The sequence below is a fragment of the Bos javanicus genome, chromosome 3 (genome assembly GCF_032452875.1).
Source record: "Bos javanicus breed banteng chromosome 3, ARS-OSU_banteng_1.0, whole genome shotgun sequence".
In the NCBI taxonomy this organism is placed as follows: Eukaryota; Metazoa; Chordata; class Mammalia; order Artiodactyla; family Bovidae; genus Bos; species Bos javanicus.
In genome coordinates this window covers 87,679,318-87,696,164 of record NC_083870.1, presented here as the reverse complement: position 1 = coordinate 87,696,164, position 16,847 = coordinate 87,679,318, and the positions used below count along the sequence as shown (strand labels likewise).

General features: G+C 45.5%; 1 protein-coding gene across 1 annotated transcript; it reads right to left on the bottom strand.

Annotated features, from left to right (window-relative positions):
* Window positions 1–6,447: 6,447 nt before the first annotated feature.
* TACSTD2 (tumor associated calcium signal transducer 2) lies at window positions 6,448–8,291 on the bottom strand. The gene has a single exon (XM_061411787.1). The coding sequence runs from the start codon at window positions 8,141–8,143 to the stop codon at window positions 7,184–7,186; it is 960 nt and encodes a 319-aa protein (XP_061267771.1). The 5' UTR covers window positions 8,144–8,291; the 3' UTR covers window positions 6,448–7,183.
* Window positions 8,292–16,847: the final 8,556 nt, after the last annotated feature.

Sequence of the window (16,847 nt, the reverse complement as noted above, 5' to 3'; positions counted from 1 at the left end):
TCAGGTGATGGATGGCTGATGGATGGCTTCCTGTCCTCTAGATCAATGTCCCAGGCAGGAGAGTTCAGTTGACTAAGCCAGGTCACACACGCATATTCCATCAGCCAGGAGCAGGACCACCGAGTCTCTCACCAAGACTCACATAATAATGGGTGTGTCTCCTCATTGAGAAGGTTGCAGGGTTGCCAGTCAAGAAAAAACAAACGCCAGAGAAACCATGTCTATTCAGTGCATCAAATACTCCAAAAGCTAGTACAATATCTGGCATAAAATAAGACAAACAAAAAAAAATGTGAGAGAATGAGTGAATGATAAAACTTCAGAATCCTTAAGGACATAGGTCGTCCAAATTGGGAGGGCGTCCAGGTAACACTTACAGTTACTCAAGACCTCTTCCCTAGTACTAGTTTGGCTAGTACTGGCCAAACTTAGCCTCTTGGTCACACTTACCTTAGTCCCATTGAGGTGAGATTAGAAGACAAGAGTGCTATGAATCAGAGTGACTGGATATTATTAGATCCATTAGACGATGTAAATGTGAGGACCAGGGAGGTAAACTACCAGATTCAAGATCACATGGCTAAAAAGAGAGAACCAAGACATCAAGCTTCCTTGCTGACCTAGTTGAACTGACACCTTCTGTATCAAGCTGTGTTTCGATAGCACGTGATAATGTGCTTCCCATCAAAATGTTTGGGTGATTGGAACATTTCCTCCAACAGTACCAACCAACGAGTGAGTTGAGAGTAGTGGGACCCCAAAGGGGCTGCGATGCTCCAGAGTGGGAGCCACAAGGACCTAAGGCTACTGAAATGTTAAACTGATCTAGTCAAGAGACTCTTGGCCCTGTCTGTCCAAGAAGACATGATATGTTGGTAAGCTGAGTGTTCAGACTGCTGCTCTGGGACATTTCTCTTCCCCTCCATCCCCTCCTGGTATAGCATGGACCTGAGAGTTTCCACTGACATTGAGGATATCTTAGCTTACTGTGGAATCAGGGGACACAGTTCTCCTGAGCTCAGTGGAATTCCTAACGCTGAATGAAACTAGAACCCTTTATGTATCCCCACCTTTCCAGTAATTCCTTCCTAGAGTTCATCATACAGAGCAGTAACGATACCGCTGATGGTGTTTAGCAATGACAGAGAATGGCTCCAGGAGGGAAATTACAACTGGAAGATGCCCATCAGGGTATGCTGTTGATTGTAAAAGAAATGTGTTACATTCCTAAGTGGTCCTTCAGGGGATTCCCTCTGGGTCCCTGAGAATAAGCTTCTCAACTTGCATCATCTCTTTTTGGCACGGAACATGGTTCTTTACCCTGTGGTATTGTAGAGCGTGGTGATAGAAGCACAGACTCTGGGGAAGGTAGCCCTGGATTTACATTCTAGCTGTATTCCTTACCAGCAATGTGATTTCTGGCAAGTCACTTATTAATACCTTGGTTTCCTCAGCAGGAACAACAGAACATATCTTCTGTTCATGGGATTGTTGTGAAATGGATGAGATAATCCATTGTAAAGTTGTAGGACAGTGTCTGGCACATTATACATGTTCAGTAAATGCCAGTAGTTGGTATGGTTTCATTTCAACACACATTTCTTGAGAGCCTATTCAGAGCTAGGCATCTTGCATGACCCCATGTGTGATACAGGAATAATTCTCCCAAGAGTTCATTTTGCTCCTTGTGAAGGCTTTGTTCAAAAAGGGACAAAGCAGAGGGTCATGGGGGAAAGAGCTCTTTTATCACAAAATACAGAATTGCACTCAGGCCTGAAATTTTACAGAGGCAGTAGAGTATAATGGTTAAGAGCATGGATTTGTGGGGAACAGGGCATTCTCTGAGGGGTAGACAGAATAATGCCCTCCCCAGTCAAGGTGCCTACAAATTAATTCCCAGGATTTGTGGATATGTTACATTAATGGCAAAAGGGACTTTGCAGATATGATTAAAGTTAGAGGCCTTGAGGGAAGATAATCTTATCCTGGACTATGTGGGTGACCCAACCTAATCACGTGGGTCCTCACAAGTGAGACATTTTTCGTAAAAAGATGGGACAATGGAGAAAGATTCAGTGTGAAGTTTCTACTTGCCATCACTGGTTTTGAAAATGAAGAAAGTGGGGCATGAGGTAAGAAACATAGGCTGCCACTACAAACTGGGGAAAACACTTCGTTTACAGCCTGTGAGAAAAAATCAAACATCTAGGTCCCATAACTGAAAAGGAACTGAATCCTGCCAATAAACTGAATGAGCAGGAAACAAAATCTCCCCTGGCACCCTCAGAAAGGAATGCAACATGCAGATATCTTGATTTTAGCCTAATGAAACCAGTGTCTTTTCTAGCCTTCTTATCTAGAGAACTGTAAGGTAATAACTATGTATAAATGTGTACTGTTTAACCCACTAGATTTGCAGTAATATGTTGTAACAGAAGCTAGTATACTCTGGCTAGCAAATTTATAAATCCTAGGAGACAGTATAATACATTGGTTAAGAACCTGGGTTTAAGAGCCAATGTGCCTGGGCTCTGGGAGAAGGCAATGGCAACCCACTCCAGTACTGTTGCCTGGAAAATCCCATGGACGGAGAAGCCTGGTAGGCTGCAGTCCATGGGGTCGCTAGGAGTCGGACATGACTGAGCGACTTCACATTCACTTTTCACTTTCATGAATTGGAGAAGGAAATGGCAACCCACTCCAGTATTCTTGCCTGGAGAATCCCAGGGACAGGGGAGCCTGGTGGGCTGCCATCAATGGGGTCGCTAGGAGTCAGACACGACTGAAACGACTTAGCAGCAGCAGCATTGCCAGGGCTCTAAACTCAGATATGCCACTTATTAGATGTGTGACTACAGGCAAGTAATTTAACTTTCAGTGTCTTTTTTTTTTTCCCTTTGTCTGTTACAGGAATAATAATATGGCCACCAATACTTGTTTGGGTAAAAGATTATGCTAAAATAAAAGACTCTTACAGAGACCCAACAATGACATAATTTAAAAACAAAAGCATTTATTTCTTTCTCACATCAGAGTCGAAGGTATCTCACTCAGCTTTGGCAGCCATTTCATACAAACCAGGCAGACTGTGACTTCACCTCTATAAACAGGTAACCTCAAAGTTTGCTCTCATCTCCCTGAGAGCAGACGCCTATGGACAGAGAAGTCCCTTTAGGGAAGCAGGCTGAAAGTGCTGTTTGCATTGCATTGGAGAGAGTTCAACCGTGACTAGTTAGTTATTTGGATCTTGAGGGGTCTTGCTGTCATTCTATCAAGACTGATCATTTACTAAATATGTACTCAATCTTTTCTTATGTCTAATCTTTAAAACCAAGCATAGTAGACAAGACTCACTTGTTTTACAAATAAGAAAAAAAGAGGTCTGAAAGGCCAGGTAAATTCAAAACCCACACATTTTACACTCGACCAAAGTATCGCTCCCATTTAAGTGATATTAAGAAACTAAAGGAAACGCACAACAATTTAAGAACAGAAATGATAGAGTGAAAATGAAGAGGAGACTAGGGAGACAAGTGGAACAGACATTAGACAAGACAGAAGTCAGGGTATTGGAGCTATAGGGTAGCTCAGCCACTATCTGCAAGACTTGGTTAAACCCATTCTCCTCTCTGGGCCTCAGTTTCTTCATCCAGAAAATGAACTCTTGGACTAAATGATCCTCTTTCCAGCTCTGACGTTGTGATTCTATTCGAAAAACGGTGACGCCAAAAGTACGTAAGCAGGTAAAAAGTATGTGATTTAAATAATTGCTCTTGGAATTTCCAGGTGGTACAGGTGGTTAGGACTCCATGCTCTCACTGCTGAGGGCATGGGTTCAATCCTTGGTTGGGGAGCTAAGATCTCACAAGCCATGAGGTGGGTCCAAAAAAATTGCTCTAATTAAGGAAATAGCGAGAGTGGAGACAGCCCTGGTGACCAAAACAAGGAAATCAAATGAAACCTCCGGCAGGGCTCAGAAGACAAGTTGTGACCTGCAAGGTGAATCATACCTGCTCTTCACATTCCTGTCAAAAGCAGCCCCAGGCCAGAGCTCAAAATAGTAAATGTTAAGTTGGGGTAGGGGGGTGGGAAGGAGGAATCCAGTGGTGGCTAAACCCCTGGAGAGAGCCAATTCTGGATAGTATAGTTCTGTGACTGACAGAAGTGAGCTGAGTACAGAACAGAGTATGAGGAGCTCTTCCTTGGAAGAAGTGAATAGGAAAGATGTCTCAACCTGCTGGAGCTTCCCAAGTGGCTTAGTGGGTAGAGAATCCACCTGCAATGCAGGAGACACAGGAGACCTGGCTTCGATCCCTGGGTGGGGAAGATCCCCTGGAGGAGGAAATGGCAACCCACTCTGGTATTCTTGCCTGGAAAATCCCATGGACAGAAGAGCCTGGCGGGCTGCGGTCCATGGGATCACCAAGAGTCAGACATGACTTAGCGACTGAGCACACAGGCATGGAACCTGCTTGGTGCCTGGGGTGGAAACCTGGGCTAGAAAGCTGAAACAAGGGTTCTACATTCTGGCTTTGGCACATGGAGGATGTGTGATCATGAGTCACTCAGCCTCAGCCTCTGTGGACCTGTTTTCTGACATGTGAAATGAACATAATCCATCGTGATTTAGTCCTAAGTTGTGCCCGACTCTTGTGACCCCATGGACTGTAGCCTGCCAGGCTCCTCTGTCAGTGGGATTCTCCAGGCAAGAATACTGGAGTGGGTTGCCATTTCCTTCTCCAGGGTATCTTCCCAACCCAGGAATCGTTTGTAGGCAGAATCTTTACCAACTGAGCTACGGGGGACCTAATCTATAAGAGAGGGAAAAACTGAACACCAAGTTCTAGGCACTCCTATCAATTACCTTCATTTAATTTTTATAATAGAGATTTGTAGTTTTCAGCAGATAAGGAAAGTGGAGAGTTAAGTGACTTATTGCCCAGTAAAGCAGGATTTGAACCCAGGTTTGTCAACACTTGATTGTCAGTAACCCAGCGCCTCAGAGATGATACAAGCGAAAGTGCTTTACAAACTGTAAATAAAGTGCAATCAATGACTCAGCCCAGAATTAATGCAGACATTCAGAAATTATCCAAAAGCCACATTCTGATGAAGAATGGGGTTGCTCAGAACTTTTTCCTTTGTTCAGCCGCCCACTCAGTCCTTAATCTGTTTACTTTCTGGGCAGTCAAGTGATAGTTTTCTGAAGTGACTCTCGAAACAATGGCAGTGTGATGCAGTGAAAAGAATACTGGATGAGGAATCAAGAATCTGTCTAGTTTCAGCTGGGTCACAGAAACATTAATCTTGAGAAGTCACTCACCCTTTCATCCGTAAGATGAGAGGTTAGGATAGAAGTGATTGCCAAGGTCTCTTTAGCTAAGGTATTTCAGTGATGGGGGGAGTAGGGGTGCGGGAGGGTGGGTGAGGGGTGGGAAGGTGGCCTGAGAGTTGTTTCACTCATTGTTAAGGTTCTCATTCTAACCTCAGGCACGTCAGCTGTCCTTTCCACAGCCAGCCTACATCAGCCTTCTCCGCTTTTTAAGCCCTATTTTCACCTGAAAGGATGTTTGAAGCCTTCCCTTAGCAGGAGTGCTTGCAGGCTGAAGAGACTCTGGGGACCAAAAGGTATCATTCTTTCAACACACACCCGTCACGGCGCCAAGCTGCCCAGGCAGCAGCTTAGGGCTCTCTCACCCCAAATCTTACTGGTGCTTCATTCCTGAGGGGCAGGCATAGACCAGAGTGCAAGTCAGAGGAGGAATGTGAGATGTATTCTGCGGAAGAAACTGAGGTCCTAGACCTAGCTATCTGGGGTTGGATGTACCACTCCATCCTCGAACATGCCCGTGCTTGCAGCAACTCCCAGAATTGCAGTAACTTGTTTACCACTAGGCTACCCCACTGTGACCTTCTAACACACCCTGCTTCACATAAATAAGCGTGAATGAGTAAAAACAAGAAGATAAATGTGAGACAAGATTTTTGGCAGCTAAAACGCAGTAAGTTTTTAAAGCACCTTACTAGTAAAATCTTAGGAAAACAGACTATGTGGGCACATGCACACACACAGCCAGAGCAGGAGCCCGCTACAGACTGGCTGTGCCCATGTGGGAAAGTCATTTAACTCATAGACAAAGGTAGAGTTTTCTTCTCCAGGGGAGAATTCTCATTGGTGATAACCTTAGGCTGGTCCCCTTTCCTGACAACACTGGCTGGTTCTAGGCAGTTCCCTCAGACCTACCCTCAAGCAGTGGGTTTCCAAACAACCTTATTTAGAAACACCTGTGTTTACACTTGCCAGCTCAGGGATCTCAGAAACACCAGAGTGGCTATGGGAAAAGGCCCATCCTGCTAAGAAGTGCTAAAATTTGAAATAAGAAATCTGAGTCATAGGAAATTAGAGCAGTCCCAAATCATATTAAATATGGAGCAAGTTTTCACAAATTCCATCTTTTGGTTTGTGCCTTTTCCATATTTTATTAAATTCATGTTTTTAAAAAAAATCACAACAGCATTATCAAAGACAACCTATGTACAAACATTTTACAAAAGAAACATTACTAGTATCAGCTGTAATAAGGGCAAGTTGAGGAACAGATGCTGAGTTTCTGGGCCAAAGTCTGCCCTCAAATAAAGACATCTAAAATGTGCAGGCAGCTCAGACAGGCTTCTTTCCCGGTGACAAGCATGTGTGGTCAGTAATACAAACGATGGGAAATGAAGATACAGCATGGGCCCAATTAGCGAACTCCTCATCAGGAAGGCCACGAGACAAGTGGAGCTAATGAAATAACTTAAACCCAAGACAGCAGCTGTTTCCCAGCTAAAAGCGTTTAAGCCTTCAGCATGGATTTCCGCATTTGTAAACCAGGCTGGGTTGTCATACAGACACTTGATTCTTATACATAACCCTATGCCAAACTTCCCTTAACTCTTGGAGTCAGGTTTCTGGTTGGACCGAAAGGGAAGGAATTTTAGAAATGCTTTCTTCAGGACAGAAGTCAGAAAGCGAGGTAACCCTGAGAACAGGATCTATTAAATATGGTGGCGGTGGGGAGAGGCAGGAATGTGAGAGGAGAAATGTCTCCTGCGGGGGGCCAAGAATCAAGGTGACTGACTCACTTGGGTTTGGAACCTTGCTGAAATACGATACCCTACCCCACCCCAGCCCCGCCGGTACCTACAAGCTGGGTTTCTGTCTTATCTCCCCCAGTTCCTTGATCTCCACCTTCTTGTACTTTCCCGACTTTCTGCGATTGGTGATCACCAGGACGGCCACGCCGGCGACCACCGCCACCACGACCACCACGACGACGGCGATGAGGCCGCTGGTGAGGCGCTTCATGGAGAACTGGGGGGGCTTCTCGTCCAGGTAGTAGATGAGCATCTGCTCCAGGACCAGGGGCTGTCCGCCCACGCGCAAGTTGAGGTCGCGGGGGCCTAGGAACAGCGACTCGCCCTTGACGTCCCTCTCGAAGTAGTACGCGGCGTCGCCGATGTCCACCTCGCCGGCGACCTTCTGCGACGAGTTCTGGCGCAGCTCGATCTGGATGGTAGGGTGCTCGTAGTGCACAGCACTCACGAACTTGGGCTGCAGCAGATAGCGCTGCTGGAAGAGCTGCCGCAGCTCAGCGTCCAGGTCCGAGTGGTTGAAGGCTGGGGCGTCCGGGCGGTGGCGCAGGTCAATAAGGATGTGGTAGGTGCGCACCACCTCGTCGCACTTCAGGCTCAGGTCGCCCTTGTCGGTGCGGCGCACGCCCACCGAGTTCACGCACCAGCACACCGACGTCTGGTTGCACTGGCGCGCCTTGAAGCGCCCCTGCTGGTCGCAGTCCGGGTCGTACAGGCCGTCGTTGTCCACGATCGCGTGCTCGCTCGGCCGCACCAGCGCGCGGCCGCTGTGGGAGGCGCTCATGCGCGCCTTGAGCAGCAGGCACTTGGACGTGAGCGTGGAACAGTTGACCGCCTGGTTCGAGCCGAGCACGCGGCACTGGCAGCGGCCGCTCGGGTCGCGCTCGTCGCACACGGTCATCTTGTTGGTGGGACACACGCACTGGTTCTGCGCGGCCGCGTGGCCGATCACCGCCGCCAGCATCAGGAGCCACGGCGACGGCAGCGCGAGGCCCGGGCCCCGGGCCATGGTGGGGCGGAGGAGCGAGAACCCGGCGCGGGCTGGCGAGGACTGGAGACTCCGCAGGGCTCCGGCTCCGGCGTGTGGGACGGTATCCAGGCGTCTGCCGCCGGCCGCTCCCTCCAGCTCTTATACTTCGCCGGACCTGCCGGGCTGGTTTGGCCGCCGACTCACCCGCTGGTATTTGGGTGACAGATACCCCGCCCGCCCCTTTCCGGGCTCTTGTCCCCTTCTCACTAAAGGCTCAGCCGGGCCTGCGCCTCCCGTGATAGGATCAGGGAGGCGGAGGCTGTTCCGTCTCCTCTGGACCGAAAGCCTGGGAAAGGAAAACCGATACTCGGCTGAGGGCGGGGGTGGTGGGTGAGGGGGGAGCGGAGTACTGCCCCCGGCCCGCGCGGCCCCACCCGAGAAGGGACCCGCCCTAGGCGCGGCCTCCAGCCCAGAACCTTGGGCGTCCAGGCTGCTCTCCGGGGCTGGAGTTCTCAGAAATTGTATTGAGAAGGATGGCGTGGGACTGTCAGGTTTTGTTCCAGCCCTTGTCCCTCCTTTAAGTTCTTTCACTTCCTCACTTCTTTTCTCAGTCCCTTGCTTTCGTGCTAAGTCACTTCAGTCGCTTCCTACTCTTTGCAACTCTGTAGACTGGAGCCCACCAGGCTCCTCTATCCATGGGATTCTCCAGGCAAGAATACTGGAGTGGTTGCCATGCCCTCCTCCATGGGTTCTTTCCCACCCAGGGATCGAACCCCTTTAAGTCTTACAGTTCCCTGCGTGGATTTATATAGTTTGCAATCCACTCCAGTGTTCTTGCCTGGAGAATCCCAGGGACGGGGAGCCTGGTGGGCTGCCGTCTATGGGGTCCCACAGAGTTGGACACGACTGAAGCGACTTAGCAGCAGCATATAGTTTACAGTACACAAACATTATCTCATCCTCACGTCAGGTCCTGACAGGTAGTCAGGACTACCTGACAGGTAGTCACTGTCTATCAGACCCATTCCATAGGCGGTGTAGGTGAGGCTTAGAGAATTTAAAGTCACCGGGCCAACAGTTTCCTCAGATTCCTTGGAGATGCCTTTGCAACTCTGCCTGGCTGTTCTGAGACCTTAAGTAAGTGCTTATGGAAATAGTGGTGCCGAATCTGAAGGAAGGTTTAGAAACAGGTCTGTTACCATATCACAGTTAAAACCCAAGTGTCCTGGTGGCCAGGATATTAGAAGTTCTGTTAAACACTTTCCCCCCCTCTTCTTCAAACACCACAAACTGGGAATATTTATGCACGTAGTCAATATAGGGAGATGAAAAGGAACACATTCTTTCAAAGAACCAGCAAGACTATAAGGAGTTCCTTGTATAATTTGATTCTAAAAGAACAAATTATTGCTTTTCTTTCACTACGCCTCATGTAAGTAGCTGAACCACTGCAAATAACGAATGGAGCTTGTGAGAAATTACTTGTCTGCTTCTGTGTGGCTACTGGGATGGGATGCAAGTGTTGCCATCTCTTTTTTGAATCATTGAGAAAGTTCAGGATTTCAAATCTGTGGTAAAATTAACAATGATTAGCAAGCTATAATTATTCCCGGCTCCTCCAGTCAGAGCACATTTTATATGCTCAGCATTTAAAGAACACCAGCAGTGGTTCAGGGTGTTGTTTAACACATGAAAGCCAGTCAGGTTTCTACCCCATTAATTTTCTAGCAATTCCTGAGGCGGGGTAGGTGGATATATATTATTCTGCCTTTACAGGCAGAGAAAGCAGAAACATGTGGGGGTCAGTTTCTTACCCACAAGAAACTGGCATTCTGCTCTCTACTCCCACTGTCTCTGTTTAGGTTCTTGAACCAGGATCCTCCTCAGTTTTCCCCTCCCCAACACCCAGTCCACCCTGAACAAGAGAAGGATTTCTACATCACAAACCTGTGCCCATCTTCTCTCTGCTGAGAATCTTTCATGCACAGAGTGGGAGGTGCCCTTGGCTCTTAGGATGAAACTCGTACTTCTTAAGTTAGCACACAAGATCATATGTGATTTTGGCCATATTTCTCAAGTTATGTAACTTCTCTGTGCCTTAGTTACCTATCCTCATCTGTAAATAAAATGGGATAATAAAAGTATCTACCTAACAAGATAGGTGTGAGAATTAATGTAAATAAGCCTAAATAAACCACTTAGGACAGTGTGTGTTCTAACAGTATCCAAACTTGGTAAGCATAGACAGGTGTTAGCTATTGTCATGGTCACCACCATCACCATCTTTATCTTGCTTCGTCTTGCCTCTCCAGGCTTCGTCATATTTTCAAACCTTTGTGAAGTCATCTACCTGGACTCTGTTTAACACTCAGCTCTTGGGTCACCTCCAGGATATTGAAGTCAGGATGAAGTAATTCCTCTAACACCAGAATGGCAACACCAACTTTTCTGGGCTTGGTGATCCCCCCGCTAAAATGGAGATAATAGCAATTCTCTACTTCATAAGTCATCCTGAGGATCCAGTGTAAATAGATGAGATGGTAGATGCCAAAGCTTTATAAGCTGTAAGACACTATAAAAATAGTAGATTGCCTTTTTAGTATTTAAATATCTATCTTCTCACTCTTCCAACTACTGACTAGGTAGCCACAATCCCCTATAACTGAAAGCCACCTGCTTGATATTCCAATGGGTCCCAGACCAGCAAAAGGAAAGCTGAAGGGAAAAGGGTCTCAGAGCTGCAGAATGTATACAATGGTGTCTACTTAGCTAGGACAGCCCCAATGCCTGGGCCTTATTTGGGCTAGAAACCAGCCGTGTCACCAGTCCATTCTCAGTAACTTCTATGGAAGATGGACAGAAGCAAAGACAACTTGCATTCACTTTCTTAAATTCTATGGTTCTTGCACACAAATACCAAGATCCTCTGATACCCGCTTCATTCTTTGTTTCCCACCTAGGTCTGCAAAATACCATGTGTTAGCTTTAGTTCTGTTTTTTCTTTTTTAATTTTTAAATATTTAACAAAAGGGTTCTATGAATTCAGGATTCACAAGAGTATATCAGGGCAGGAACCACATCTGAGCACTGTAGCTCCAGCGCCAGCATGTGTTAGGTGTTCAGTAATATATTTATTGGCTTAATTAATGTTGAGTTGTGCCCAGAGTATTGTAGTATCAACATATACTCCTAGGAATGTTGCTGTTGACCAATTCAGTATTTCCCTTCTGGGCCAATTCTCATCACCTACCCCAGCCACAAACCTCTATCCTCACCATAACCTACCTTCCTAGCACCTCATTTCAAGGAAGACCAGGTAATGATACCTGAGTGTTATTTTTGCTCTTATCCCAGGCTTTTAATACACTTCCCTGGTGGTTCAGATGGCAAGGAGAATGCTTGCAGTGCCGGAGACCCGGGTTCCATCCCTGGGTTAGGAAGATCCCTTGGAGAAGGAAATGGCAACCCACTCCAGTATTCTTGCCTGGAAAATCCCATAGATGGAGGAGCGTGGCAGGCCCCAGTCCATGGGGTCACAAAGAGTCGGACACAACTGACCAGCTTCACTTTCAGACATTTAATAACTGTAGGAAGGAAGGTTTAGTCTGATGAGGGTTAGAATAGACAAGGATTCTCGAGGCAATCAGTATAGTATGATTGAAAGAAAATGAGCTTTGGCTCTATAGTAAGACTTTGCCTCCAATTCTGGTTTTACATCACTTACTGTCTGTGTATTACTTCACCTCCCTGAGTCTCAATTTCCTTAGTTATAAAATAGGGATAATAATGCCTACATTTCCCCAACATCTGGGAAAAGGATTATTTCCCATCTTATTATGGAGAACATGCTTTCCCCCTCCACTGAACTTCATACTTCATCTATTCTTGTACTCTCTTTTCTAATCTGTTGTTGATGTTCTGGTTTTCCTTGGTATTAGACCAATACCAACACATCAGTTTTATATTCAAGGAGGTGATTCACAAAAGCAAAACACAAAAATAAAAGTGTGTTTATTAGTAAAATACTTACCATCCATAATTATTTTAATGATTCAAGATAAAGAATATAAAAAAAACCCAACAGAGTGTTTAGCATATTCTAGGTGGAATTAAGCTTAGCTATTATTATCAGCCCTCTCGGGAATGTGAGGATGCTTTGAGATCATAAAAGCACAAAGCTGGTGATTGTGCGGATTGCTGACAGGAGCTGGGTGTTAGGGAGGGGAGCTGCCCGAGAACCCTTATCATTCCCCCGCCCCCACCGGATGCAGGAATACGGAGAGTATCTAGAGAGGATCTAGAGTGTGTTAGCATTTCTACTCCCATTTTCTGTTGGAATACCTACAACACCCTAGGGGTAGGTAGAGAAGATATTATTATCCCCATTTTACTGATGTGGAAACAGAGACCTGTGGAGGGGAAGAGGGCTTGTTCATGGTCACAGGCTTATAGGTAGAGAGGCCAGGCCTAGAATCCAGGTCTCCTGACTACAGATGTACATGTCAATTAATTAAGATGGAAGGGAACTGAAAGCATGAAGGGGTTAGAATCTCATCTCATGTTCCTTGGGTTGTCTTTTATTATTTTTCTTTCCCTTAATTATACAAACACTTTTTAGAAAGTTCTGGTTTGTGAAGAGCACAAAATAGCTATTAAAATCGTGTAGGGCGCACGAGTGAGCTCACACCTGGAAACGCTAGGGCTTAGTCCGCTAATCACTCGTTCCTCCCACACTAGAGTGAAAGTGGTCCCTGATGTCTCTGCTTTGCTGAAAAAGCGGCCTCCATTTGAATTCTGGGCTGCTAGGCTACCAGCAGGTGCTTCAATGGTTGCGTCTTAGAGCTTTGAGGATTCAGTGGTGTAATGTCTGTGGTGCTGCCTAGCGCCATGCTGGGAAGAGCCCTCACTCTTATTTCTGACCTGACCAGCGTCAGCTTTAGGCTTCATAAGGAGCAGCCATTGAAATGGTGGACAGGGCCTGAAGGTTGGTCAGGGTTCCTCTTCTTCCTCGGAGGGAGCTTGGAGTCCTGGAGGAATCAAGTGGTCCTGCCAGCCAGAATGCAGAAACTACAGAGAGAAGGTGGCTGTGATGGTCACTAGGCAGAAAGTGGACAGAGGCTCCAAGAAACAAACCATAGAAAGAACGGGGAGTCATCCAAGGGCTGGGGACAAGATGCAGAGAAGCAAATAGACAAGAGTCTTCAGTGCTTCATTTTTTTAAAAATGCAACTCAAGTATTGCAGACTATTAGAATTCAAAAGAGCCAGGCAATGGGAACTCTGTGTTTTCTTGTTTGTTATTGTGAAAATGTTTATAATAAAAAATTTTAAATCTAGTTAATCCCTCAAATTAAGTTTTGGAGGAAATATTTGGAGTACAGTTTTCTGTTTTTGCTTCTACTTGTTTTTTTTTTCCATTTCCATAGTTTTTCTTATTAATATGAACCAGCACTTATTTATCACCAACATGGTGTCAGGCACTTTAATGCTTTTATTTATTTATTTATGCTTTTATTTATTATTTATAAATAAATTCCATATAATCCCCCCAACAATTCTATGAACTATTCTCATCCCCATTCATCTGATTAGGAAGCTGAGGCTTAAGGTCACTCAGCGAGAAATCAGTAGGGGAGGGGTTTGAACATGATCTGCACTTTTCCATGGCACAGTTTGGGCTCTTTCTGAAGTTTTAAATGAGTGAGAGTAGTTTGAAGATGTTGGGCTAGCGAACTGAGTGTGTTTTGGGACTCAGCTGCCTAGGGAATGGAATCTGATGTCTCACTTTTCTGGCAAGACAACATATTTCTCTGTTTGCGTGTGCGCATCTGGGTGGGGCTTAACTCCTTTTCTTAGGAGAGAGGTTGGCTATGACGTCTGTGGTTCTGCTTGTTTTTTGACTGCATTCTCACCCGAAAACTCTGTGTCATGGTCATTTCTGTATCTGCTACTAACCGTCTTCTTTTCATGATCTTGTCATGATATCCATGCCACAAATTGCAAACCCTAAGTGGCTCCCGTCTCATTCTGGTCTCTTCTTCTAGAGGTAGCTGACTTCTTCCCCCAGGGCTTTAGCACTGGAGAAAAGTCACCTAGTAACTTTGTTTTTTTAAATTGGAATGTAATTGCTTTACACTGTTGTTTTAGTTTCTGCTGTACAGTGAAGTGACTCAGCTATGTGTATCATATACCCCCTTCCTCTTGAATCTCCCTCCCACCCCTCCCAGCCCCCAATTATCCCACCTATCTAGATCTTCACAGGGCACTGAGCTGAGGCTCCTGTGCTTTATAGCAGGTTCCCACTAGCTGTTTCACACGTGGTATGTATATATGTCAATCACAGTTCCCAATTCATCCCTGCCTCTCCTTCCCACCCAGTGTCCGCATGTTGATTCTCTATGTCTTCATCTGTGTTCCTGCCTTGAAAATAGGTTCATCTCTACTATTTTCCTAGATTCCACACATATGTATCAATATAGGATATTTGTTTTTCTCCTTCTGACTTACTTCACTCTGTATGACAGTCTAGGTTCATCCACATCTCTGCAAATGACTCTATTTTGTTCCTTTTAGTGGCTGAGTAATAGTCCCTTGTATATATGTGTCACATCTTCTTTATCCATCATCTGTCCATGGACATTTAGGTTGCTTCCATCTCCTGGCTATTGTGAATAGCTCTGCTGTGAACACAAGAGTGCATGTGTCCTTTTGAATTATGGTTTTCTCAAGGTATGTGCCCAGTAGTAAAACTGCTGCATCATATGGTAGTTCTATGTTTAGTAACTGTGTAGTTAATCTCACTGGCTTTTGAGTGCATCAGTTTCCGGTGAGACTTGGCAACAAATGAGGAGTGATTGGGCAATGTTGTCACAACATTGCCCAGGCAGCCAGGTTTCCCAGACCCCACGTTTATGAATCACGGTGTTGGCGTTTCCTTTCCTTGAGCTGGCCAGGTGATGTGTGATTCCTCACAGAGGGGAATGCAGGTGTATGCTGTTTCTTAGCACTTCTAGCTGTGCTGGAGTTGGAGGCAGGTGGTGCGAGGTCTCACCCCCACACTAACCTGCTTTTCTGGGCAAGCCTGGTCCAAGTGCTGCTTCTTAGAATTATTGAAAAGGATTTCAGAGGTCATTTATCCCAGTCTCCCACCCAAAGAGAGAAATCTCTTCTCCAAATCCCTAACAGGTGCTTAAGCATTACCTGGGCCGGTGAATCATCCATTCTCCCCCACAAGACAACTCATTCCAGCCCTGAGAATCTTTATGAGAAAGTTCCTCATCGTATTTAGGAAAATTCTATGCCTCTGTAATTTTCACAGACTGATCCAAATTTCCATACTCAGAGCACTACAGAGTAAATGATTTCCACCCTCCACTTCATCGTCCCTCAGGTATGGATTTGAAGCCAGCTCTTCTGTCCCCCAGTTCTCCTCCTGCCTCTTTCTGCCTCTTCCCTTGCCTTTGTCTAGGACAGACATCCCTCCTCCCCCATCCTTGCCTCTGTGCCAGCCTCACCCCCTGGGTTGTGATGTTTCCATCAGTGGTCCAGTTCAGCAAATGATGTCACGTAACTGGGTTGCTGCCAGCAGAGGATCCCTGGGAAGCTGTGTGGAGGGCTTGTTCCTGTTGTCTAACCTCTCTGATTAGGAAGGTGGGTGTAATTCAAACTGTCCCTTACTCAGCTACCAATTTCCTCTTTTCTAGGAACACATGATTCCTGGGCAGTGTTTATAATATCAGCAATTTATTGAGAGGCTGTCATGGTCAGCTTCTCAACATGTGTTATCTTTATCCCTGCAACATCTAAATGAGGTATGTTCTGTTATTCTTACTTATGAAAACTCAGGCAAAAGGGGGCTTTCCCAAGAATACATAAACAGTAAACGGCAAAGCCGGAATTCACATTCTTTTGGTTCTGAGATTATGCTCTTTGTTTTACACCGAGCTGCTATAGAGCATGTGAATTTCCCAAACCCACAGGTTTTCAACTCCACCACACTTAATGTACAAGTTCAAACTACATCCCAACCTCTTGTTCTTCTACAGCTGCCAAATGAAGGCATCAAAATCGTCTCTCAGGGACTCCCCCTTTGCATTCCAATGCAGGGGTTGTGAGTTCGACCCCTGATTTGGGAGCTAAGATCCCACATGCCTCAGGGCCAAAAAACCAAAACATTAAACAGAAGCAATGTTATAACAAATTCAATAAAGAATGATCCACATTTTAAAAAATACTTAAACAAAAAAAGTTGTCCCGCAACTGAATCCAAGTAATGATATGGCTTAGATTTTATCCAACAGCAGACAATTTTGTGCTCTGACATCTTGGCTGAATTCACCCTTATAGAAAAACAGATTATCAGTACTGTGCAGGTGAAGAAAGTCCAGTCTAGAGCATGTTGGTGGCCAAAGCTAGAGAGCAGGACAGAACCTTCCGCTCCTCCTAGCCGTAGATGCTCTTCTTGGCTCTTGTGCTGTCCTTTCTACAGCTTCAAGTACCCAGTCTTCTCTGTTGTCTGTACTTCTGCTTCTCCCTGCCTATTTGTCTTTTTAAAAAAAATTTAATTGAAATATAGTTGACATGCAATATTATGTTAGTTTCAACTATATTACATAATGATTATATATTTGCATACATAATGAAATGATCACCATGAAAAATCTAGTAATCTGTCCCCATATAAAGTTATTATAGTATTATTTCTTATGCCATATATTATATCCCCATGACTTAATATATAACTG